The 24,785-nt window shown below is 36.6% G+C and overlaps 2 protein-coding genes across 2 annotated transcripts; one reads left to right on the forward strand and one right to left on the reverse strand.

Moving 5' to 3' along the window:
• Positions 1-201: 201 nt before the first annotated feature.
• Positions 202-8,229, forward strand: LOC109044763 (zinc finger CCCH domain-containing protein 10). The gene is made up of 4 exons (XM_019062613.2): positions 202-448; positions 2,398-3,257; positions 6,216-6,464; positions 7,018-8,229. Exons 2-3 carry the CDS (start codon positions 2,474-2,476, stop codon positions 6,458-6,460), a joined length of 1,029 nt encoding a protein of 342 aa, XP_018918158.2. The 5' UTR covers positions 202-448; positions 2,398-2,473; the 3' UTR covers positions 6,461-6,464; positions 7,018-8,229.
• Hpr1 (THO complex 1-like protein Hpr1) lies at positions 8,159-24,731 on the reverse strand. Its single transcript, XM_019062612.2, has 14 exons — positions 24,420-24,731; positions 23,148-23,224; positions 20,978-21,288; positions 20,619-20,714; positions 19,695-19,803; positions 18,972-19,077; positions 18,106-18,344; positions 17,084-17,213; positions 16,167-16,354; positions 14,801-14,950; positions 12,449-12,599; positions 11,220-11,343; positions 10,107-10,219; positions 8,159-9,355 (listed from the first exon to the last, which is right to left on the reverse strand). The coding sequence occupies exons 1-14, from the start codon at positions 24,459-24,461 to the stop codon at positions 9,191-9,193; spliced, it is 2,001 nt and encodes a 666-aa protein (XP_018918157.2). The 5' UTR covers positions 24,462-24,731; the 3' UTR covers positions 8,159-9,190.
• Between the last annotated feature and the right edge of the window lie 54 nt (positions 24,732-24,785).

The following is a 24,785-nucleotide window of genomic DNA, read 5'->3' on the forward strand; positions in this document are numbered from 1 at the left end:
TCTAAAGTTGTTATTTGTCGTAAATCTCATTATTGTTTCACAATTTTTTTTTGGAAAGTGGCCATCTTGTTTGTTTGCTTACGACTGTAATCAGCAGGTAATCAGCCTATCTTATCAGTGCCTTATTAGCCTATTTTCCACGACCAATGAAAAAGCGGCATACGAATGGCCATTCTCTCCCTCTCTCAGTTTCTAGCCTAACTAGTGGCGTTTTTTTGCTGTTTCGGAAGTATTTTTATCAACAATACTTATTATCTAGAACTGAGTGGAGTGAATTCTCTCTCGCATTTTTTGCAATTTGTTCATGTATAAGGTTGTTCTGTTCCTTAGCTTTTGTGAGATAGATCCCTTCCTCAGCTCTTGACTCGTTAAAATTTATGAAAAAGGGATTTGGAAGATCTCCACTGGGCTGGACTCGCTTTCATGTTATGAACTCACCGTCACCATGGTATGATTATTTTGTCAACTCCTAAATTTTTCTCACTTCTATGAGGCGGTTTTCAACATAGGAATTATCTTTGGGCCAATGATCATTTAATTTTCTATCCATATGCACAATTCATCAACAGTGAAGGAATATTTGGAAGACGGGCTCTGCACAGGAGTAACCTAGCGGTTAGCCTGTTACACCCGTTGTAACTATGTAACTACCTAAGTCTGATTTACTCATAGTGTTATATCTCACCAGAAGTATTTTGTTGTTAGTATAGTGGAGGAGCTCTTCAGCAAGATGAAAAGCTGTTTAGGATATAAGCATTCGTAACATGTCACAGATATTACTTAATGCTGATTACCTCTTAAGTACATAAAGAGCTGAACAGTCCTGCCTGCAATCGTTACTGAGCCAACGCTTTTGACTCGGAGACGTTGATGGGGACTCCGTTTTTCACTCCTCAGTACTGTACCTTCCTTGCTTTTGCTACAGTATTGAGTGAATCCAAAGATAACCTACAAATTTACAGTGATTTCTCTCGGCATTAATCAGCGATTCCATACCAAGTTGCATTGCTCGTTTACAGACTCTTATCTAGTCGTTTCCCAAGGTTTAAGCCTTGTTTTCAAAAAATTGTAGATACATTGTTGCAACACGAAATATGAATGCAAATAAAAAAGCAAAGCAATAATCTTGAGAAACAAAGTTGATCTTAGCGAACGGAGCTCGAGTTCATATCAGCCAGCCTGTGAGTGAGGACAGTGTATCCACGTCTTATAATTTCATTGTTCTACTGCTATTTTTACTCCAGAAGTCAGCTGAATGTCAGCATTAAGTTGCTCTGCATTCTGCAGTGCAACACTGGGCTGTCATACTACCGTTACTCCTTACTCATTTTTGCCATGCGTTTACGCTCACCTGTTTCTTTGGAGTTGCATCTTGCCTCCCAGGTGGCCACCATTGGTCAAGCAGCCTTTTGTCACTTGTCATCGGGTCATCATACCGTCTCTCCCCCTGCAACATAGAGCATGACCAGATTTATGGGGAGGCAAGCAAGGCAGTTACTTCGGGCGAAACATTTTAGAGACGGTGAATTCTGAGTGGAAAGGGGGTCTACCGCTTTACCCATTTCCCCCCTTTTCTACAAAGTAACAGCTAAGCAGTTAAGATCTGAAAAACAGGTCAAACTTGTCTAAAAAAAATATCATCTCTGAAAAATTTTCAAGAGAATGCCCCCTGGACCCTGACAAATGTATAGGTGAGGTGATACTCAACCATGAGAGATAACGCATGTTATCTCAAATTTAAAATAAATCTACCTAGATGTAGAATTATATGCCCACTAATTTTGTGACATTCATGCCTTTTTGATTTATAATTATAAATTATAGTAAAATTTCATCCGTGGATCTCTCCAGCTAAATTTTAGTAAATTTTTTGGAAATTCAAAATCACACTGTCATTGAAATTTACCGAAACAACCTGCAGAGTGCGGAAAGCGTTTCCCTAAAAATTTTCCAAAATTGATGTTTTTTAAGACATGTTTGACCCATTTTTCTAATGATCTTACACCTGCTTCATTTTAATCACTTGGAAGGAACTGTTCATGTGGAAAATCAATATTTTCAGACCACAAAAATTCATTAAAATCCAAAAAATTCATCAAAATGCAAGAGGAGATCTTTAGTATTCCTAGAATAACATTATGTGAAGACTTGTGCTCAAGTCTTCCAAATTAAATTTGTTTTTAATTTGTGTTAAACACTTTGGGAACAAAGTGATGCACTGATTTAATGGGGCAAGTTAATTCATTATGAAGGAAGTAAGTAAATGTTTTTCCAGGATGAGATACATTTGCAACCACCTGTCGTGTATTCAGCGCACTATTATCAAATAGCACCTAAGTATATGCTCTCATTTCCGCAAAGACTTATTCTAACACACTTTTTTGTCTGTGATTATAGGTGCAGAAATCGATAGAGTAACAATCCAGTTTTTTCAACTGTTTTTGAAAAAATTGAAGAAACTATTCAGTTAAAAATGAGTGAAAATGGTGATGAATGTGGTGATGGTGGAGATAAAAACATATGCAGAGACTATCTGCGTAATGTCTGTTTTAGAGGAAATTCTTGTAAGTACTCCCATCCAGTGAGGAAAGACAAAAAGAAAACGTATGTTTTCTGTCATGATTTTCAAAATGGGAAGTGTTCCCGCAAAGATTGTATTTTCATTCACTGCTCCCGGCAAGATGAAGAAATGTACAACAAAACTGGTGACCTACCTCCATATGTAGAAATTCCTCTGAAATGTGATGATGAACCTGTCTGCAAAGATTTTCTGAAAGGAGATTGTCATCGCCCAAGGTGCAAGTTCCGTCATGTGCTGCAGCGAGACTATTTTAATGATGACAGGCCTCACTTCCCGGATCGTCCCAATCCTCGCTCAAATAACTCAGTGAATTCTAGCGGTGGTATGTTTCCACGGAGACCTGGAGCAGACAGTCGAGATTATCGAGATAGAGATTATAATGACAGAAATGGTGTTGATGATAGGATGAATTTTAAGCGCAGAAGATATGATGACATGGATGACTTTTATCCACGGAGAAATAATTTCTCTGATCGTGATTCACACTGGCTGGAGGGTGAAAATAACTCGCTGAGGAAACAAGTTGCAGATTTAAAGAGGAAGATAGATGACTTGCAGGCGACAAATGAATTCCTTCTTGAACAAAATGCCCAGTATAGGTTACGGGAAAAAAACCAGACTCTAGCTGCAATGACAGTACCTGCTGTTACAATCACAAACTCTCAACTTCCATCAGGTAAAGGTTGAAAACAGTTTTTCCACCAACTCTCTTAGGTACCCATCAACTCAGTTTGAAAAAAACGAAACAAGAAATCAGTCAAAAATCAGCATGTTTGAATGACAATTAAATACAGTACTGAAAAAAGGGGAACATATGCATATAACAGGGTGTCATAGCATCAGGATTTTTCCGATTTTCCTGATTCTATCAGGGTTTGAGGTTAATCAGGATTTGAGGAAAAATCGGTCGAACAATCAGGATTGGAGAAAATTCAGCTGTCCGATTGGATTTTTTTGTCGAGATATTTTTGTGAAGTTACATTCGCCTCGAGTGAGGCCATCGCAAAAAATCAGGATTTGGAAAAATTATGAAATCAGGATTCAGCAGTCAAAAATCAGGATTTCATCAGGATATCCCAAAATGAAAAATAACTAGACACCCTGTATAAGCACTCGGGGTTGTGAAAACCTCCCAATCTTGACCACATAGCGGCATGAAAAAAATGGGAGGGCTTTGAAAATTCGGAAGACTAGCTTTTAATAACATTGAATTAAATGATGATTAAGACATCGAGAAAACTTCCAAGTTTTAGAGCAAAATTATTGTAGTTGAAGGTACAATCCTGTATTTTCAGTGTAAAAAGAAGAAGAATTTAAAAGTGTAACTTTTATAAGTACAGCTTTGAACTTTTTTACATGTAAAATGCACTGAAGTCTTGGACTGTTACAGCTATAATTTTTCCTTCACAAAATACTAACCGAATTTAGATCCAAATTTCACTTGAATGAAGTGTTACTAAAGCTGAAAACAAAAGCTTAATAAGCAGCATGAAAAATATAACGTTATTTTAAGTATTGCTAGACAGAAAGAGCCATGCACAAAGTGGCCCATTTTTGGGCCCTCGAAATTGGGGTCGAAGTGAGGTTTTTTTTCATCCTTAGGTGACCCTTTACACATACTAAAATTTCAGATTGAGTATACGCACCGTTTACGAGTTATGGGGGGGCAAAGTCCCCGATTTTCACCCATTTTTGCAGGTGTTTTAATGTCAAACTCCGGCTGTTACGAGGTACCAGATCTAGATATTGAAGCGCGGTTTGCGGTGATTTGTTCAGCTACTCCTGTAGTGTTTTTCCATATCTTTCACAAAGCCCCAAATTGTTTTTTGGGGGGCGGGGAGGGGGCTTTATTCATACTATCATGACCGTTAGCGCATCTTACTGACTTTACTTTGTTCTCTTCTCTCCACACCGCGGTCACGATGGTATTTTCTGTTGGGATTTTTCTTCTTCTTTACATTTTACCAATTTTAATGTCCTCCCCCTCTTTTCCCCTTTTTACCCCCTCCCCCGCAATCCAAACACTTCCTCTCAAGTGTTCTTCCTGTAAGGCAGATATGACGGGGTCATATGTGGGGGATTATTTTTCTTTCTTTACGATTGATGAACTTTGACCCAACTTACTTCTCCCTTACAGGGGCAAGAGCCCCCCTTACCCCTGTATTATCCCCCCCCCCTGCCCGCTCCACTTTACTTGAAGTATTTTTCTCCCTCCGCAGCAGAAATGACGATGTTTCTGGCAAATAATGTTTTACTTATGTTTAGGTACTGAAATACTGAATACATGGGAGCCACCCTCCTACTCTTCTCAATATTCCCCTCTTCTTCCTCTTCCCCTTCCCCTCTTGTTCGTCCCTCTTTTGCCTCGTTCTCTTTACTTTTCACTTTTCTTCTACTTTTTACTACTTTTTTGTGGGTTATATATAGTCACGCGAAGATAAAGTGGAAGAGAATGTACCTAGGAAAGAATAAATCAAACATAGACGTGGAAAGAGAAACGTGAAAAATATGAATAAGAAACAATTCTTCACAGGAAACATCGTCATTGCTGCTGCGGAGGGAGAAAATACTTCAAGTAAAGTGGAGCGGGAGGGGGGGGGGGATAATACGGGGGTAAGGGGGGCTCTTGCCCCTGTAAGGGAGAAGTAAGTTGGGTCAAAGTTCATCAATCGTAAAGAAAGAAAAATAATCCCCCACATATGACCCCGTCATATCTGCCTTACAGGAAGAACACTTGAGAGGAAGTGTTTGGATTGCGGGGGAGGGGGTAAAAAGGGGAAAAGAGGGGGAGGACATTAAAATTGGTAAAATGTAAAGAAGAAGAAAAATCCCCAACAGAAAAATACCATCGTGACCGCGGGTGTGGAGAGAAGAGAACAAAGTAAAGTCAGTAAGATGCGCTAACGGTCATGATAGTATGAATAAAGCCCCCCTCCCCGCCCCCCAAAAAACAATTTGGGGGCTTTGTGAAAGATAAGGAAAAAACTACAGGAGTAGCTGAACAAATCACCGCAAACCGCGCTTCAATATCTAGATCTGGTACCTCGTAACAGCCGGAGTTTGACATTAAAACACCTGCAAAAATGGGTGAAAATCGGGGACTTTGCCCCCCCATAACTCGTAAACGGTGCGTTTACTCAATCTGAAATTTTAGTATGTGTAAAGGGTCACCCTAAGGATGAAAAAAAACCTCACTTCGACCCCAATTTCGAGGGCCAAAAATGGCCGTTTTTGGTCCTTTTTGTGCATGGCTCTTTGTATTGCGAGTCAAAAATTATTTATAATATTTTCACAATTATAATAAAACAGAAACAAAAGAAAAACAGGAAAATGTGGCCTGAATACCGTTAGTACTCTGCAGAACTATAGAACAATGCAGGGTCCTCACTATTCTGCGAAGAAATCAGAATTACACCATGAACTCTTAATGAGTCTCAGTGTTTTTGGTATTTTCCTTGCTTTGTCCTGCGAGGTATTCAGAGGCAACAGCAGATATTATCCTGCTCTACCTGCAGGCCAATTGTTCATGTCTCAATCTTGTGAGAGTCAGTTTTTGAACCATCATAATGCTTTTAACCATCACCGCCACCACCCACTTTTTCATTACTTTCAATCTTCATGATTAAACTTACAGGTCAGAACCAGATGCAACCAACGCAGATATCACAACAAGTAATCAGAACCGTGGCTGCAAGTGTTGCAACAGTCCCTGTGAGTTTAGCGGCTGTGACACCGGTATCTCTAGCAGCAGTTTCAATGGCACCAGTTGTAACAGTTGCTCAACAACAAACTACCATGGCTTTATCTGGGGCCAGTCAACCCCTTGTGTCTTATCCTATCGTCACACGATCAGTCCTGCAGAACAATATGCAACACTAATGAGGTAGGCTACATGCACTGTCTTCACCACCTGAGTTCCTTTTGAATTCAGTTAATTTTAAAGGTCCAAAGCCAGAAATGTGTATAAATGCCGGTGTTTTGGAATCTGTCTAAAAATTGACTTTTGCTGTTTCTCTAAAGAAATAGGCTATGCGTATTTTAGTCTATAGGCATATGCTAATTTTTTGGGTCCTGGGAACTGTAAGTGATGAGAGTGTGGGGGATGTCTTAATCTCTTCATATTGATGTCAAGAAACAGGAAATCGATGTTAAATGATGAAAAGAAGCACGCTTTGTTAGTAACATCTTTCTTGACACTAATGTGTTTCATTCACTGCATAGAAACTTTTTGAAGTTAACCAACTTAAAATTCTGAATTTTCAAAATTGAAGGACGTCGTATGTTAGGTAGTACCTGTCTCTTCATGTATCAAAATTTTTATTTTGTGAAAAACTGATTTCTCAGAATTCACTTGTCATCCAAATCGTTGAACTTGATCTAAAATTGTATGCTTTTTAAAACAAGCTGAAAAATAATGAAAATCGTTTCTGTTTCAGATGGAAATTAAATGGTGTCATGAACTGAAAACCAAAACAATTCTCTCTACGGTGTTTTTTTTTCAAATTCGTCCACTGATCTATCCTTCCTAACGTTATCATGTTGTTATTGCATGATATTCTTTAAATAGTTGTTGTGTGTACCTTGTAACCTTTCAAATTCTAGTTTTTATTTCACAAACGATTCCCTTCTTTTTTTCATGTTTTGTTTTACTTGATATGCTTGCTTAATGTTAGTAGTGCCCTTTTTTTAAAATCAACCCGTACCCTGTTATTAATTTTCAAGGGGTATGATTTGTTTTTATGCACTTATGACACAGATATATGTAAGGAGTGTAATTGCTACATAAAAATTTTAATGTTCCCATCTAGACACGTACTGTAGGCATTATGTGCCTACTTATCGATCTCTAAGTCTAAAATAGTTTTGACTACTCTTAGGCTGTTCCATTTATAAGTGATCTTTCAGAATGAAAGTTTGCATTATTCCGTACACAGAGAAGTTTTGAATGTTTTTTAAACTTTTTCTCCTTTTTTTTTGCTGTCATTTATAGAAATTTTGACAAAATTATAAATGGATTTCCGAAAAATATGAGATTTTGCTTTCTTATGAATATCTTTAATTTTAAAAATTCATTGAGGGCCTCCAACCCCTCTTTTTTTTTTAAAAAAAAAAACTTTTTTTCAAAGTTACTCTCCTTTTAGGAGAAACTTGGAACCTTTGCTTATGTATCTATTGAGAAATATCAATGTTGCTCAAGACCAGGATGACACTGAATTTTTACAAACATCTTCAAAGAATATATTTTTGTAAAACATGAAAAATGAGATCTTAAAAATAGAGAGTTAATGAACAACAAGAACACCCGCACTAATAAAAAAGAGGAAAAATGAGTGAATGAATGCCTCTTGAGCACCAGAACTTAACTGAAACAAATTGTTGTGAGTTAAAATGAGATCCCTCCATAGAGGTGGAGGCTCATAGCCAAAATGGACAAACAAGAAAATCAATGAAAATGATCTTGAAAGAAAAAATGAAGTGAAAAACTTGCAGATTCTGTCTGGGCTGACTAAACAACTGCAGGCTTTCTTCATATGTTTTGTGTTAGCTGAGGTGATTAACTAAAATAATAGGCGTAACTTGAATTGTACAAAAATTAATGTTTTATTCATAGATTCTATCAAATACATTACTAAAGTTTGGCATATAAATACGTTGAGATCTTTGCATTAATAAAAATATACTTTCTATGTTAGTGATATAGTTCACCCTGACATATTTTGATGACTGTAACAATTCTGCACTTCATTTAAATGTTTAACTCTTGAATCTATTGTTTAACTGCTGGCAATTTTCCTCTATCCTCAAAAAGAACGCTTCCTTCAAAGAAATAACGCAAACCCACGAGGAATTGAATTCCAAGTTTGCTTTGAGCAGATTAGATTTTCTCTTTATTTTATAACCATTTATGACTGTTTATGGATAAAGGGACATTAGTTTTTAGTGGTCAAATTTTCATTAGGATAATAATTATTCTTGAGTTGGTGGAGAAATCGGAGTCTCAAGATTCTGATGCAAATACCTATTGAGTGTCCTAATGAATAAGTTGAGAGCGACTCAGTTCATTTTCGTTCCGATAAAAGGTGTAAAGTTGGATAATAATCTTGTAAGTAAACTGAACGTGGCAGATTAGAACTTTAAATAAATGTTTCTCTAAGTAAGTTCTTGATTTGCAAACTTCTAACCGCCCTAACTCTAGTTTGGTTTGACAGTTTTGGGTGTTTTTTTGTGTGGAAATGTTCACAGAATACTCCTTAATGCTTCGGTACCAATAACTGAATTGTAGACTTTTGTGGTCTAAGATCGCTTTTCCTGTGGACGATCACATATAAGGAACATTAAAGAGAAATCTTCCCTAGGATTTTATACTCTGCACTCAAAAAAAGGTTGTGGCTGAGTCAGGGTAAAAATTATTCAATATGTGATGGAATTATACTTGAATAAAGAAGAAAAAAACCTGATCTGTCAGAAAAAAAAGAGAAAAAAAGAAAATAACTGACCTTATTACTCATTGTTTTCTCTTCGGAAACTTTCTATAAAAAATTAGTTAACCTGGAAATTTGTGTAAACTCAGTTTTTAAAAGCTGCCCAATCTTCCCTCCAAAAAGGATTTCAATTTAACGATTTCAACAGTTGACACGCTGCAGTCATTTCTAAACCTTCAAGAACATAAACTAGGTCATCAACTAAAGGCTCATCATCCATTTCTATCCACAATTGCAGAAGGTGCCTTGCTCTTTCTTCATCTGTTGGCCGTTGACTTGATATGAATTCAATCTGAAACAAAGTATAGAGAATGTGCAACAAATTTAAGCCACAGAAAATAATTAATTACTCCCTTTTTTGACTTTCATTCAAAATTCTCAGCTTAATCCGAAGAATGAAAGGTCTTGAGTCACACAAAAAAAGAATTATGAATCCAAAAGGTTCCTGAACCTTAAACCATGCCTTTCAGCCATTGCTAAAAGCTATTATTTTGATGTATTCAACTCAAACTGTGAACACTTCTAAAAAAAGTATCTTCCTTGAAAACTTTCAAAATATTTCATAGTTTTTACATTCATTAAGACACTTATTTCAAAGCACGCAGCTTCTTAAGAAGTCTTTCTTGCATATCAAGAGGAATGATGTATTGCTTAAAATTATGGTCAAATTGCATAGTGCGCATGCGAATATCAGGGTAAAAACGACAACACTACAAATTCAGTGGAGATTAGTTAAACTCAATGAATCCCTACCTAATGATGTGACACAGTTTTTGTTAGGTCTCTCACGCTGAAAATGCCTAAGCAAACTAGATTTTGCTAGAAAAAAAAAAAAATTGTCCTCGCAGGAAAAATTTCACAGATTATGAACTTTGACCCCCGCCTGTGTCTCTTTAAATTAAAATGGAGCATCATCTAATGATTGAATGTATCAAGTCTCAGACGCATCGACCTTGAGGAAGATTGGACTCTTTTTCAAGATTTCATAGTCTAATATTCCTGATGCTCATTCAATGTTACTTCCAGATCGCATAAAAACTTACCTCATCTGGTTGTAGACCTAATCTCCTGCCTAACCCACGCCAGTTGTTTGCTACAAGGCTGGCAACTGAGTCCAGGTGTTCTTTGGTAACAAGAACAGGTTTCTTTTGGTCACCTTTGGTAAAAAAAAGTTAGAAAAAATTAATTTTCAATAATTAAAATAAATGGTACTATTTACAGGAAAAACAAAATACATACATAATGAAAAGATACAAAGGCTGACCCAAAACAACTGTCCATCAACCTTGTTCTCAAAAACTAGAAAGAATAATGAGGTTAAGTTTGTAGGGGAGATTTTAGCACGACTCATTAGCTTTGAAATGAGACTAAGATAAGCTGATTTGGCTTGGAATCGACAAATCTTAAGCAACTTTACAAGGTATCGTTTTACTCCTACAGGATTTACAATCCTCTACGTTCCTGCACTCTTTGTTTGACAGCTACACTGCATGAACTTGGCATCACTGGTCTCATATGTACCAGAATCTTTGACTCCGATGTGGCAACAACAAAGATTTTAACACCTCTTTTATCTTCGATCATCTGCTACAGATTCGTGGTGCTTGGATAGTTTGCAATCACAAGACCTCTGCAACCTGCACAAAGTCTCTTGCTGCGAAATTGAGAACGAAGCAGCAGTGGCCCATTCAATATTGTGTTCGTAGAGGTTTGATAGCTGCTAAAATTTCTGAAGAGATGAGAGAAGCTCTTAAAGAAAACATGATCCGCCCCTAAACCATTCAAATGTGGCATACACTTTTCTCTTTTCTACAAGAGGAGACGCTATTAGGGCAGGTAAAAAAAGCTCAAGAAGCTGGCATCATCGAGCGATGTACATGAGCGATGACTGGCAAAGCCGACTCAGGTAGACATCTGATCCCTCTGCATATTGTAAAAAGGGGTCTCACCATCAGTGCAGAATACCTGTCTCCCACAGTGAGCCTTCTCTTTGAATGATGCAGCAGCAAGTCTCAGCTTATAGAGCCTGATGATAAATTCATTTCACCAGAAGAAAAGCTTTTGGAGTTTTTGATAAAAAGGAGGTGTTTAAAAAGTTATGGACTATTTTTTACTTCCCAGGTTTCTTTTAGGTCTTGAGTACGATAATAACTTACTTTTGGATGCCTTATCATCGCTTTTTATTAAATCCTCATCCATGTTCCCTGTTTCTGTCATTTCGACAGTGTTTGTGTTCTCCTGCTCAGGTTCCGTCTTTACGCCATCAACTACATGTACTTTCTGAAAGAAACAATGGAATGCATTGAAGACAATTAGCACAGCTCTTTTAGACTTAAGATAGGACTCTAAACTTAGAAAATAACTAAAATAAAAAATCCTAAGGTTTACTTGAAACTGAAAAAATATGATGAAATATTCAATACGTAAATTTCAATCTCCCCCATGCATTGAATTTTCTCAGATTAGTTCACGACCAGAGAAAATGGATCAGTTAGATGGATCACAAATTTGTTTTGGATGGTTTCCCTTACATGATAACAATAAAAAATAAGATCAAATCAAATGCCAAAATTTTACAAGACTCACAGTACAGAGTGGGGGATTATAAAAAAACCTGTTAATGTAGTAATGGAAACTGTTATGTAGATTGACATGCAATTAGGGCAAAACTCCCTCTAGCAAAAGGGAAAATACTTTTCAAGGCAGGACCTTTCGCCCTTCAGGGACTGATAATTTATGAAAAAAATCAAGGGTATAATAATAATCACACTATCTTTCACGATTATAAAATCTGAGGTAGGTCATTTTTTCTTTCCTCATTCAATAATTTTTGTCAAAATGAAGATAAGTCATTTCAGAGTTTTTTTCTAGGATGGCTTGATTGATGCTTTTTGATAATTGCACACATCTTTTTTTTACTTAGGAAGGTCTCAAAGTGACCTTCAGTTTCTCATCGGAATTGGGATAGCACCCAGAAATTATGATACAGCAGGGTAAATCAGGATTTAATGGTATGGATTGGGATTTACCCAGGTAAATGGGAATAAAAAAAGATAAATAAGATACAGTGGGAAAATTACAATGGAACAGGATAAGTAAATCTTGATAAAATTTTTAAATTTTCTGTTCGTTTCATCCATTGATAGTGGCAGGACTACCAGCTGAAACATTATTGGTTTTTTTTTTAATGGTTCGGCTTTATATGTGTGTAAAAGTCGCTTTTACGACGCACTAGGGCGCTCTGTGATACCTACCCGCCACAGAAATCGGCCTTATAACGGGTCATTTTTTGTGTGCTAAGAGAGAAAAGCTTGGAGAATATTATTTTTAGTGCATACTACATATTTGCTAAGAGAAGAAAAGGATCTTATTCGTTAAATTTTACCGTGTGTCTTTCTTTGAATATCTTTTTGATCATGATATCCAGGTATTCAGGTAACGTGTTAATCGGATTATTGCTTTGAACAAAAAAGTATGGACTCCGCCTTGCCAAAAGTCGTAAAGCTCTCCAGCCAAAATTACCATCATTGACTTTCCTGTAATGTAAAATATAATTCATGAGCACAATAAGATAAAAAAAGATTGCTGATTAATGCGACATTCAATTTTTCCTTGATTCACTTAATTCCTAGGATATTTCTAGCAGAAGAGCTCCAGCAATGACCATTTATTTCAATTGAAATGACAGAAATAATACTAAATCTGTTTTCTTTTGTATTTTTCATGCAACATTCTTAGACTACTTAGTTCACTACCAACAAAGTCATAGTGTGCGTGTGTTCTTTGGTCACACAGAGCAAAGCAGTTCTGATGACTTGCCTCATGAACAGCACATTTTCATCACATTGTTGTGCGATATGGACATGTTAAGCCTGATCTTGTTCATGAAAAGCCTTTCTGCTCCATTGTTAATGAATTAGTGGAGTATTAATTGACATTAGGTGAATAACAATAAGTCACAAATATCTTTTCTTTTAGACTGTGGGCTAGCAGAGGGGAAACCCTTCTGTGGGAATTTTGAAGATGATGATTGTTTTACAGCTCTTGACAAGTAAAGAAATATTTCTTTTGTTTACGTAAATTCAACCATGGTGGAGGGGAGGGAGATGGCCCCCCAAATTGCTAAGAATTTAAATTTTTTTGAGAATTTGTCAATTTTTCTTGAAAACAGCTTATCTCAGAACAACTTCTGACAAAATCTGAAAGCTCTTAAAATTTCGTTTTAGAAGTTGGGCCTATGACCCGCAAAAATCTCATAATGGGGGGAAAGGAGCTTGAGTTGTCAAAATATCTCAACTCAACCAGCAAATGACTGTTATGCTACGATTTCTCTCAAACAACAGGAAAAAGGATGGTATTATTATATAGTTTTTTGACCCTAGAGTGATAGAACTAAAAGTCTTCATTTTCAGGGGGGGGGGTGTTGGAGAACCTCCCTGGATACCAACTATAGAGAAACCATCAATATCAACTGCTTCCATGAAGTAGCATCATTCACAAGAACAGATGACAACATGAAAACAAGTAGCATTTGTTCTAAAGAGAGCACATCTATGTGACCTACTGGAAGAGGGGAGGGGGGAAGGTTATACACCCCCCCCCCCCCCAATAAAAAAATAATCACAAAAAAAGTGAAATAAAGAAATGAAACACCACATACGAGGGTCATCCAAAAAGTAAGTTCACCCCTTTCATATCTCCGAAACTAAAAGGGATAAATCAAATCGGTAAAAAAGGACTTCTTACTTATATCCTCAGCTCTCCATAGGTACCAAGATTTTTAAATTTGACACTGGTTGCCGAGATATTCGATTTTTACGTGAACAACTCCCGGCCAGTTCCGTCCACCAAACGATGCGCTGCGATTCCCATCACGCTACCTGAATTGACTGTGTTCCCTACACATCTACGTAGAATAACCAACTCAAATATTCTAAGATTGGCTTAAACAATCTACCTTATTTTTCGACGTAATTTCCGTTCCTATAGATGCATTTTTCATAGCGTTTCTGAAGCTTCTTAATGCCGTTCTCAAAGAACACTTTTGGTTGACTCTTGAACCAGCCATTGACTGCTTCCATCACTGATCGTTCTCGAAAGCGCTGGCCACCTAGGTGCTTCTTGAGTTGCGGAAAAATATGATAGTCACTCGGGGCAAAGGCTGAGAGTATGGAGGATGAGGTGACACCTCCCACGCAAATTGTCCAACAAATTTTGGGTCTCTTCCGCCGTGTGAGGTCTGGCATTATCGTGAAGGAATAGGGGACCACGAGACAAGAGACCCGGTCGCTTGTTTCTTATTGCCAATCGCAACGAATTCAATATTCACAATACCGTGGTGCATTGATTGTACGCCCTTTCTCCAAATAATGGACGAGAAGTACTCCTTCAGAGTTCCAGAAGACAAAAGCGACGCGACAGCGCGCGGTGCATCTCATATCAGCGCGTCGTTTAGTGGACGGAACTGGCCGGGAGTTGTTCACGTAAAAATCGAATATCTCGGCAACGAGTGGTCCAAATTAAAAATCTTGGTACCTATGGAGAGCTGAGGATATAAGTAAGAAGTCATTTTTTACCGATTTGATTTATCCCTTTTAGTTTCGGAGATATGAAAGGGGTGAACTTACTTTTTGGATGACCCTCGTACAAATGGACAAATTGGCATGGTCTCCTTTTCGATCTACATCTTTAATTAAATTACTTAACTTCATGAAAAAAGAAAAAAATTAACTCATACTTGTATTGATCTTCGATCATTAGCGAAGGGTCAGCTTCTTTTGCAGCCTCCTCAAAATAGGATTCAATTGATGGAAGGAAATCTCGTTGCTTGGCCTTACATGACTCCAAATTATCAGCTGCATGATTCCACAGTTTGTCTAATTCTGAGCTATAGGCATGGAAAAAAAAACAAAACAATTTTGAGACAATGAGTAAAAAGGAGAAAAGGTAAAGAAAATCAAGCTGAACTGGTGGTCCTATTGAAATTATTGTCATGACTAGACAATCTGCTACTGGTACACAGGGTTAAAGCTTTTATCATTCCCGGGGAAACTAGCGACAGTTTTGCTTAGAAGGATAAGTCCGACTTATTTCTCCTGTCTCTTTTTACTTCTATTCATGCAATAGAAGAATGCAGCTATTGCTTGCATTTTACGCTATCAGCAACTCCACTTAAAATAAACAATTTTGTATGCGTCCAAGAAAAAGATCCAGAAATACTCATCCACTGTGAAGATCCTGTAAATCACGTAAAGATCCACTCATAAAATTGTGTTAAGTAACATGTTAAGCAAAATGATCGGTTGTTCGGGCCACTTTAATTTGCCTCTCCTAACTATTAACAGCCTTCTGTCATTTATATCTTGGCTTCCCTGAAAATTACTTCCACATGTCATTTTTCTTCAAAGAGAGGTTTTACTGTCCCATTTGGTAGAGTAAGACAGATCCACTAAAGAGTGCTCATACCTCTCATCTCTTTTATTATCATTTATTTGTTTTCAAAGCAGTGTAAAAAGAATCCCCCCTCTCTCATTTTACAGCTATTTTTACCTTTTCTGTTCATGCTGGACACAGCAAACAAATACTCTAAAATCTAATATCGTTAAAAAATTGGAGGGAGAAAGTTAACACATTTTTTTACTTTCTTTTTTTAAATTAGAAATTAGGTTTTGACTGTTTTCTCTGGGCCGAGGTTTTACAATCAAGAATAATGAGTAGCAAAGGTCATATTTTAAGTCAGCAACTCAAGAACCATTTGAAGTTTGAAATAAAAAATTTCCTAGATTCTGTGCGCAAAAATCCAGATTTGTCTGGTCCATAAGGTAAAAATATGTAAAATGAAAAAACAATAAAGAGCAAATCAAATTTTCTTGAAAAAACTGAATTGGAGAACTTTTTAAGAAAACTCGAATTTAAAAAGTGTCAACTAAGTACAGAACATACTTTGTAAAACTTAAAAAAAAAAAAAGAAAAAAAAGGCTTCCGATTCAATGTCATTTTCAGAAAGGAACAAATCTTGATTTAAAAATTACAAACAGAAATTTTTGGAAAAATGTTCCAGTTTGCTACTTCTACTGATTACACAGAATAACATGATCACTTACTTCCCCAAATAGAACTGCTTCTTTTCCGCAGCTCCTTTAATTATGTCACCTAATAGCCTTGAATCAGTCTTTTTGGTGCGGTTCTTGGTTAGTTCAAAGTCAGATTTTTCATCCATCACTGCTGGAGGCTCAGGCTTTTTGAACTCGGCACAGCCTTCATTTTTCCAATTATTCCAGTGCTCCTCACGCTGAAAATAAGAAGAATTCAGATTTCAGTGGTCCGAAGGTTTGGGTTAAGGTACAGGTTCCATTTCTGGTAAATGTGGTGAAGTTATTCAGGTTCCACTTCCATTTGCAATTCTGTTGCAAAATAAATCTTGCGATTCTTGAGTGTGGAATAGAAGTTAAAATCAGTCTGCTGTTTTAGAAATTCCTTTTCAATTCATTGAGCTTTGATGTGTTAGTTCTGATTTTCAGAGACAACTTTTAAAAATAAGCTTTGCTTTACCCCATAAGTATAGAGAAATAGGTAGAGGTAATGTGTAAATAATTAAAAGGACAACGCACGGAATACCAAGAAATTCCATGGTGGGTGAATTTCAATAATGTTTTATATGATTTCTCCTTGGTGATCAGGGAGAGCTTATGTTTCTTGGCAGGCTGAAAAGATTAGATAAAAAAAAGAAATTCCTCCAAATGATGACAGAAGCAGTGCCGTTTCAATACACGCAAAGCAGCAGTCTCACATCTCCATTAGAGAAAGCATGTAAGGAGAACAAAAAAGCCACCTTCCAGCCATGCTTATCTCAACATTGGCAAACAGAAAGTTTAATTTTCATAGTTCATTGATCTTGGAAAACCATAAGGAACAACATGTAAAAAATAAAAAAGGTTAGTCGAGAAGTTAACAATTTTTTCGGTACTCTGTGCGTGGTTCTTTGTTTTTTCATGAAGTAATTACAAGACAAACAAATTACCTGAAAAATATGTTTGATAGTTTCCACAAACAAAACACCATCAGGAGGTGTTTCATGCAGTAAGGAGTAGACTTGCTCTGTTATCGTTTTAATCCAGTCAAGCTGATCTGGTTTTAACTCTGCATTATCCCTGAGAATACAAAAATTACAATGACAACATTATGAGGGGCTGTTCATAACTTACATAAGACACCTATGGTGGAAGGGGGGGGGAGGGGTCAAGAGATGCTTCACGGATACCTTGCAGGGAAAAGAGGGAGGGTCAAGCACTACCTTACTCGAGACCAAATGCCTGCTTGAATAGAGGGATATGAAATTTTAAAATACATTTCTCCTTGAAAAAGTTCAAAATTTGTGCTTTTTTTCTTTCCTTTTTATTTTTCTCCCTTCTTTAAAGCACCTATGTCCGTTTATGATTATCATTTATAGAGATAACTTTTTCTACAGTACATGAATTTGATGCTTCAAACAGTACTGATTGGTTTAGACACTATTTTTTTCTATATAATGTGTTTTCTCCCCATTACAAAATTTTAAAAATGGGTTTATAGTGGATTATTTGACCTCTGCCAACAGCATTTATGCATCTTGTGGCCGTGAAATAGTTTTTGAATTTAGGAAAACAATATTGTACGACCGGAATTAAATAATAAGCCAAACCAGATAGATAGCCAGCTGGTATAAAAAACATAAAATACAGGAATAAAACAATAAATACACGATACAGTTCTCCTCTTTTTTCTCAAAAACGCGTTTACAGCGCTCGCATCATTTTAAAAGTAATCGCTTGGCTTGGAAAATAGTTACCAATTACCAACCAATGACCAGTATTTCAATAGGTAAAAATTCGGCATAATTCATCATTAGGAGTTACTTGAGACTTCTTCAAAAGAAGAAGTTGATATTATAAAATAAAGGGCAAAGGTCGTCTGGTGTCGGTCTGGTCTATTCCCCTCTTATGACTAACCTTGGTATAATATTTTTGGAAATTTATTAAGTTCCGAAATTTGTTTAGAACTTACATTTTAAATTTGACGGGCGAAGTCAAGTACTGAAACAATATCAGGCACTGAACAAGAATGTATCTCCGGAAATTCACATCACTCAATTCCAGTTCTAAGAGCTTCTGATTAGTCAAGAATTTGGCAAAATAATGTTGGCCTTGAAGTTGACTCTCGATGGACATGGACAAAGAGTCTTTGCTAACATTGATGTCGTCCAGCTTAAAATTTTTAAAAGCAGTCAGCACGCAGCTACAATACTACCGAGAAAAGAAAGAGAGAAGGTGTATAGGAAACAAAGCATATTATGTGAATATAAGAAATATAAATGTACATAATATAGACAGATTTAGTATAAATATATGTATAATAAAACTATTATCATTATCACTGATAAAACTGATTACATTGAAAAGATGAAGAGTTTACTTCCAGATGCCTCGAGCTACAAGCTTATGAAACACTCGCTGATCTCAGCTCATACCTGCTGCAAAAATAAACAGTGCCCCCCAAAATTGGGTTAATAAACAGTCATGCAATGCAGACTTGGTTATTACTGGATTTGCATGTCTCTCCGTCACCCTTTGGCATCAAATAAAAAAGACTAACTATTGAAATGGCATGGTCTTTTGCTGCCTCTGATGATAGATTTTCAAGTGTCCTTAAGTACCTAGCACAACACGGAGTCTAACCTCGACCTCTGTGTTAGCAACAGACTTTCTGAGTAATTTGAGAGGGTCAGCTAATGCTCTCTGATGAAGAAAAGAAATCAACCATAAAAAGTCTGGACTGAAAAAAGCCTCTAAACGGAAGTAAGCGTCTCCAGTATTTAAAAAAAAACTAAATAATGAAGATAAAAAATTAATTGAACAGTGTTAATCACTTACACTGGTAAACGTTTTCCACTGAACTTTGTTATAACAAAGTGTGGGGTTACGGAAATAATCTTGCAGAGCCCAGAATTTTGTGTACAGGTTGAAATCAACTTTGAGTCTAAAATGAAAAAAAATTAACATAGATATTAAGAAAATATATTTGTGATGACGTAAACTTACTGATAGAAAAGACAAAATACACCCAAATTATGGCCTGAATACTGTAACTGGGTGATGCAATGCTGCTGGATTTACTTCATTTAGCAGGGGAATCAAAACCAAACAAAACCAATAATTGGAATTAGAGTTTCAAAATGAACTCTAATGAGATTCAGTACTAGACTGAGGGGAAGAATGACCAGCTCCTTGTAGCTGAGTATACCGATGTGTCTGCCTCTGCTGAGCACTCCTAACTCCCACCCCCTCCCCTCAGTCTTAATTTGGAAGAACATCAGCCAATAAAAAAAAGAAAAAAATTACATATTCTGTAAATTGACTATTTCAATGCTCCTTGGAAAATGTGGTATTCTGATAACATTCATTAGATACTGATACTACTTAGAATGAGAGCTGTTCATTTGAAAACCTTTAGAATGTCAAAATTCTAGGATTTTATAATAAAAAAACAACATAGGTACAACGATTTTCTTGGAACATCTACAGATTCTGGATAGCCAAGTGAGTCACCACTCAATGAATTAGTCTGAAAACTAAAGACAATCAAAAGTTACTCACTTATTGTTGACTTCAGCTTCCGCATCTTCCTGTACATCCATTTTCTCAAAACTGGTAGTGCTATACTCTGTGACATTTTCCAAGTTAAATTCACTGATGATGTTTAAACCTAGAGCATACATAACACACATTTTTAAAATCGACATCAGTTTGCCTAAAAATTTCTTAGGTTGCTGATGCAATTTTAGGGTCCTTCCTCTCAGGTAGAGCCCCCCTAATTAACATAAAAAGGTGTCCTAGGGTTCTCCCCAATAAAATTTTGTAAATACTCTTTAAATTGTGAATGTATTGTTAGTGCAATACATTACTCAGAGAAAGGTAAAATTATCTTCCATGCACTGCAAGGAACGTAACAGAGCGTCTGAGTGAATTGGGTTCCCCTTTCCATGCTCTTGGCTTGAGTAAGTTTATTTTTAATTAGATCTAGAAAATAAACTTTTTTCTTATGAGCACAACAAAGTGCTGCCAGCAGCCAAAGATAACACACAATGAATTTCATACAGAACAAATAAAAATCATAGGAAACAAGTCTTAGAAAGGAGTTAAGTAAATGCCAAAACGTTTTCATCAAATGAGTCTGTTGCACACCAAAGATACAGCCAAAAAAATAGACAATCAATAGATCAAATCACAATGGACACATCAAAAAAGTCTGAAACCCATTCCTCAGCTCATAATCTGCATAGTTAACAAGACACTTTTTCAAATTTAGTGCATCCTTGCACTATTTTTCTCGGTAGCTGATGATCAGGTTTGCCCAGAAAGAGACACAAGAAAACAATTTCAATGCACAAATTTGCTCAATGAAATACTAAGAGCTGGTCCAGGAATATTCCTGAAAATCCTTGTCCCTTCAGCCTCCAACATGGAGAAAATGATAGAATAAAACTGTGGACAAGTAATTTGAGTCAATACTTAACTTACCTGATCTTTCAGAGAATGAGAAAAACTTAGCTAAAAACAACAGAATGCGACCACAAAAAACAGTATTTTGAGATCTTGACAGCCTTCTTAGGAGATCTAAAACAAAAACAAGGTAGGTATTCAATTTAGATCTGAAAAGTGTAGGAGGCACGCACAAGTTTACTACTAGTTACAATCCATTAGTTTCTTAAAATGAATCCTCTTGACGACATGTGTTAGAAGAAGATAGATAAAGAAAAGCAGAGGGTAAGATTGCATTGCTTGAAAAAAGGTTAAGTAGGTACATAAATAAATTTAGATTTTACAAGTTTAGTGATAGTTTTTTCACTGTGAAAGATTTTGGACTTTAAATGACTTACCATTACACATGCGCAGTAAATTGTTTTTACAGGCAGTAAAAAACATCTCTTCTTTCCAAACATTGACATTCCGCTCAACGAAGGAAAACAACTTTTCACAAACATCTAAAGTTGATGTGTCAAAAATGTCACCAAGAAGCAAAATAGGCATTGTTGGAGAGCACATGTCTCTCTTGCAAGCTTCAATACAGATGTTCAAGTGAACTTCAAATGCTGAGATCATTTCTCCTTTCTGCAAAGTTTTGATTGTCAGAAAGTTGAGCAAGTGATCTCGTAAAACTTGATCCACAACTGCATGTTTGTCGTGATCTCTGAAAAAAAGAGATGAGGAATTGTCTGATTAGAACTACAATTCAGTCTTAAAGTAATGAGATAAAATTATTTGAGATCTCTAAAAAGTGGTGAGACAGCACTTTGTGAAACAATGTGTAATACATTATCTGTACACTTTTTCCTACTGAAAATACACCAGTATGTTCTCCAGCAATGTCATGCCTGGACCAAAGACCTTGTAATGAGCATTTATCATTACGAAAATGCATGGATTTATACTTTTACATATACTTGGGTGTGGTTGAGGGTGAGTGTGTGCATTTATTAGGTAAGGTGTTATTTAAAACCTGGTAAGTTCCAATTTGTTTTCAACTTTCCAACTATCCAAATAGCATGACAAGGCAAGACAGTAATATAAAGAATAATTTGCAGAGGAAAATACATCACAATCCAATGCATGCTAGTTATTACATGACAAGTGTGTCCAACAGCAATTGTTCATGGTGCTATCTAATAGTAAAATGAATAAATCTATTCTTTGAATCAATCTCAACTATGCGGAAAAAAGAGGAACCTTTATTAACTGAATGAAATTTAAGTAATCCAGGCCAAGTGCAGAGGAACATCTAAGTTCTTCTAACTCTATTTTATTCATCGGAAACTTTCAACAAGTAAGTTACTTAAGTTATTTCACGAACTAAACTTCCTATTTAGTGGTAACACTGATCACGGGCAGTCCATACAGTACTACTACTGTTTAAGGTGATTCGATGGACGCCATATTTAGTGTCAGAACGGCATGCGATATATCGCATCAATTGGTTCCATATTTTCAGCTACTCGTCATTTTTCTCCTATTTTGAGATCGCAATTTTGTTGTCAGGAGTCTAAAGCACTCACTTACCAATTTTAACAAAGAAATTCAACGTAATAAAGGCGTGGTTTTTTCAGAGAGAAAATATCGCATTCGAGTGCAGTTTCGATATCAGTATCGAATGCGATGTTTTCTCTCTGAAAAAACCACGCCTTTATTAAGTTGAATTTCTTTGTTAAAATTGGTAAGTGAGTGCTTTAGACTCCTGACAACAAAATTGCGATCTCAAAATAGGAGAAAAATGACGAGTAGCTGAAAATATGGAACAAATTGATGCGATATATCGCATGCCGTTCTGACACAAAATATGGCGTCCATCGAATCACCTTAACCCCCTCCCCTTTTAGGTGCGTTGTTAAATTACTTTTGCTGCCCAACAAAGATGGCCGAATCTCAGCAGGATTGACGTCAGCTCAACAGACGGGAGAAAATTGAGGTGTCGTTGTTGAATTCCCGTCGGATTCTGCGGATTTGGAGGTTAAGTTTTATTGAAATTTAATATTTTTAACATTTAAAAATCTTATTAACACCCACATTATTACGAAATTGACGCAATAAACGATTATAAGCAATTGCAAGTCAGTCTGGTGACGAACATGTGGCGAAGAAGTGCGAAAAAATGGCGGTTATGGATGTAAACAATAACATAACAACAATCCAGCAAATTCGGCAGCGGTCCACAGCAGCCAAAAACCTCGCTGAGCCGTTGGGCAGTTTGCTGAGCAGCCATCTTGGAAAACGGGTAAATCCACCAGAATTTACCAACGCTTTTGTTGAGCTCAACGCTCAGCGGGTAATTTTCGTTGGGCAGTTGTGGACTTTAACAACGCATCTTTTAACACAGTTTTTATTCTCCTTTTGTAGGTATATATTAAACTTAGAGACAGCTTCAGCACTACATTGTTTCAACATTAAACCATTTTTGATGATTTTGAAACAAAAAAGTGGGAAAAATTAGACACTACATGTAAAAAGTGTACCCTGATTAGCAATCAAAATTTTCAAGTACATAATTAAACTTACATGGAAGAGAATTGTTGAAACTTCTTATGAAGAACGTTGACCAGCTGTACATCTAGAGGGTTATCTTGTAACTCTTTCTGTAAAAAAAGCAAAAGTTTTTTAGGTAATTGTTAACATTAAAAATCATTCAAATGATAAAAAAGGAGTACATTGACAACTCACTCGTTTATCCATAATGCCTACCATACAGCTCCCACCGTTTGCAATCAGACTTTACCTTTTCGTAGTTTCAGTGGCTAAGAGTCAATAATGAGCAGTTTTTTCGAACATCCAAGCGTCTAAACGCGTTGCATGCAAATGTAAGTTGCAGATTTAGAAAGAGAGATGTTGCAATGTTGTACAAGACCAGTACAGTGCAAGGAATACGTTGAGCTCACTGCTCCAATGAAATCAAATATAAAGATATTCCTGCTCATTTTCGCCACTTGTTGAGATCTGACTCAGCGACAAGCCATGCAAATGTCACTACGTATCGTTCAGAGGCCAATTGTATTCTAGATCACGCGAACCTAGAACTGCAGTTTTTTTGAAAAGCCCTGAATTTATTTTCTGGGTAGCGAGAAAATCGCTATGGTTGCTCCCAATATAAAAATTGTGGAAGCCTTCCACAGTTTGCCCCCTAAAAAAGAAAAAAAGCGTTACCACTTTTTGATGCATTATATGCCCATGTGGCCTTGCTAGGAACACAGGAAAAATCTCCTAAACTTTAAATGCTTGATACAGTTCTCACTAACGCCACAATAAAACCATTCCATAAGATAGCAAACCACCAGAGGATTTTCTGCCAGAACAAGCTCAGAGAGTATTAGTAACATCTAGTGAGAGGGACTTTTGGCATATAATAAAGAGACTAACGTCATCAGAAGCGCAAGCAAAAGCGCAAGCCACCGCCATTTCTATGACAACAAAGGAGGCTGCTTCAATAAGTACTGTTTACGTCTACGGCATGTCGGCGTTTTGAAGAGGCTATTTGATAACAGATACAGACATTTTCAGAAATGAAATGAGATTTTTTCCCACTTTTTAACTATTAATTCTGAGAAGTACAGTAAAGTTGCTTAAAATTGTATGTCTCTTTCCAATTTTATAATTGTAGGTTAACCTCAAAGCAGATTTGAATAGGTATGAAAATTGACCGACCCTGGGAGGAAAAATGTTGACATTGGTTCTTTCGAAGCTTTTGCTTCTGTTGACGTAGTCGATTCATTCTAGGCCTTTCGTTACTCGCAGTAACAGGAAATAGTAACTAGTAATATGAACACGGAATCTCACCAGGTATTCTGCTTTCATACAATCTAAAGACATTCTACTCATATTGACGTCTGCAGACTAAAAATCAGGCTAGGTCAAAAAGAAGAAACCTCATAGGAATGAGAGTGATCTGCAGTCGATGCTGTGCAGAGCTTCCGGGAGCTTCAATCAAGTATGATGGAGAAGCGCTATCATCTAGTGAGCTGAAAAAGACGTGGTTCAAGCTGCTCAAGAAGGAAGTGGAACTCTTAATAATGGTCAGATATTAGAAACTGCAAAACTCAAGAAACATCAACAAATTTTCAAGAGAAAAAACTAAATACTGAGAAAAAAACAGAAAAAAGTAGAGAACACCGGCTCGTTACTCGACTGTAAGGTTTTGGAGGT

This window comes from Bemisia tabaci, chromosome 1, assembly GCF_918797505.1.
Source record: "Bemisia tabaci chromosome 1, PGI_BMITA_v3".
Taxonomy (NCBI): Eukaryota; Metazoa; Arthropoda; class Insecta; order Hemiptera; family Aleyrodidae; genus Bemisia; species Bemisia tabaci.

Coding starts and splice junctions, on each gene's coding strand:
- Hpr1 (XM_019062612.2), bottom strand. CDS start 24,461: ATGAGTAGAATGTCTTTAGATTGTATGAAAGCAGAATACCTG. Junction 17,214..18,105: donor TCGCCCGTCAAATTTAAAAT/GTAAGTTCTAAA, acceptor TTGTATTCTCAG/GGATAATGCAGAGTTAAAAC. Junction 11,344..12,448: donor TATTCAAAGAAAGACACACG/GTAAAATTTAAC, acceptor TGTTTCTTTCAG/AAAGTACATGTAGTTGATGG.
- LOC109044763 (XM_019062613.2), top strand. CDS start 2,474: ATGAGTGAAAATGGTGATGAATGTGGTGATGGTGGAGATAAAAACATA. Junction 3,258..6,215: donor AAACTCTCAACTTCCATCAG/GTAAAGGTTGAA, acceptor TTAAACTTACAG/GTCAGAACCAGATGCAACCA.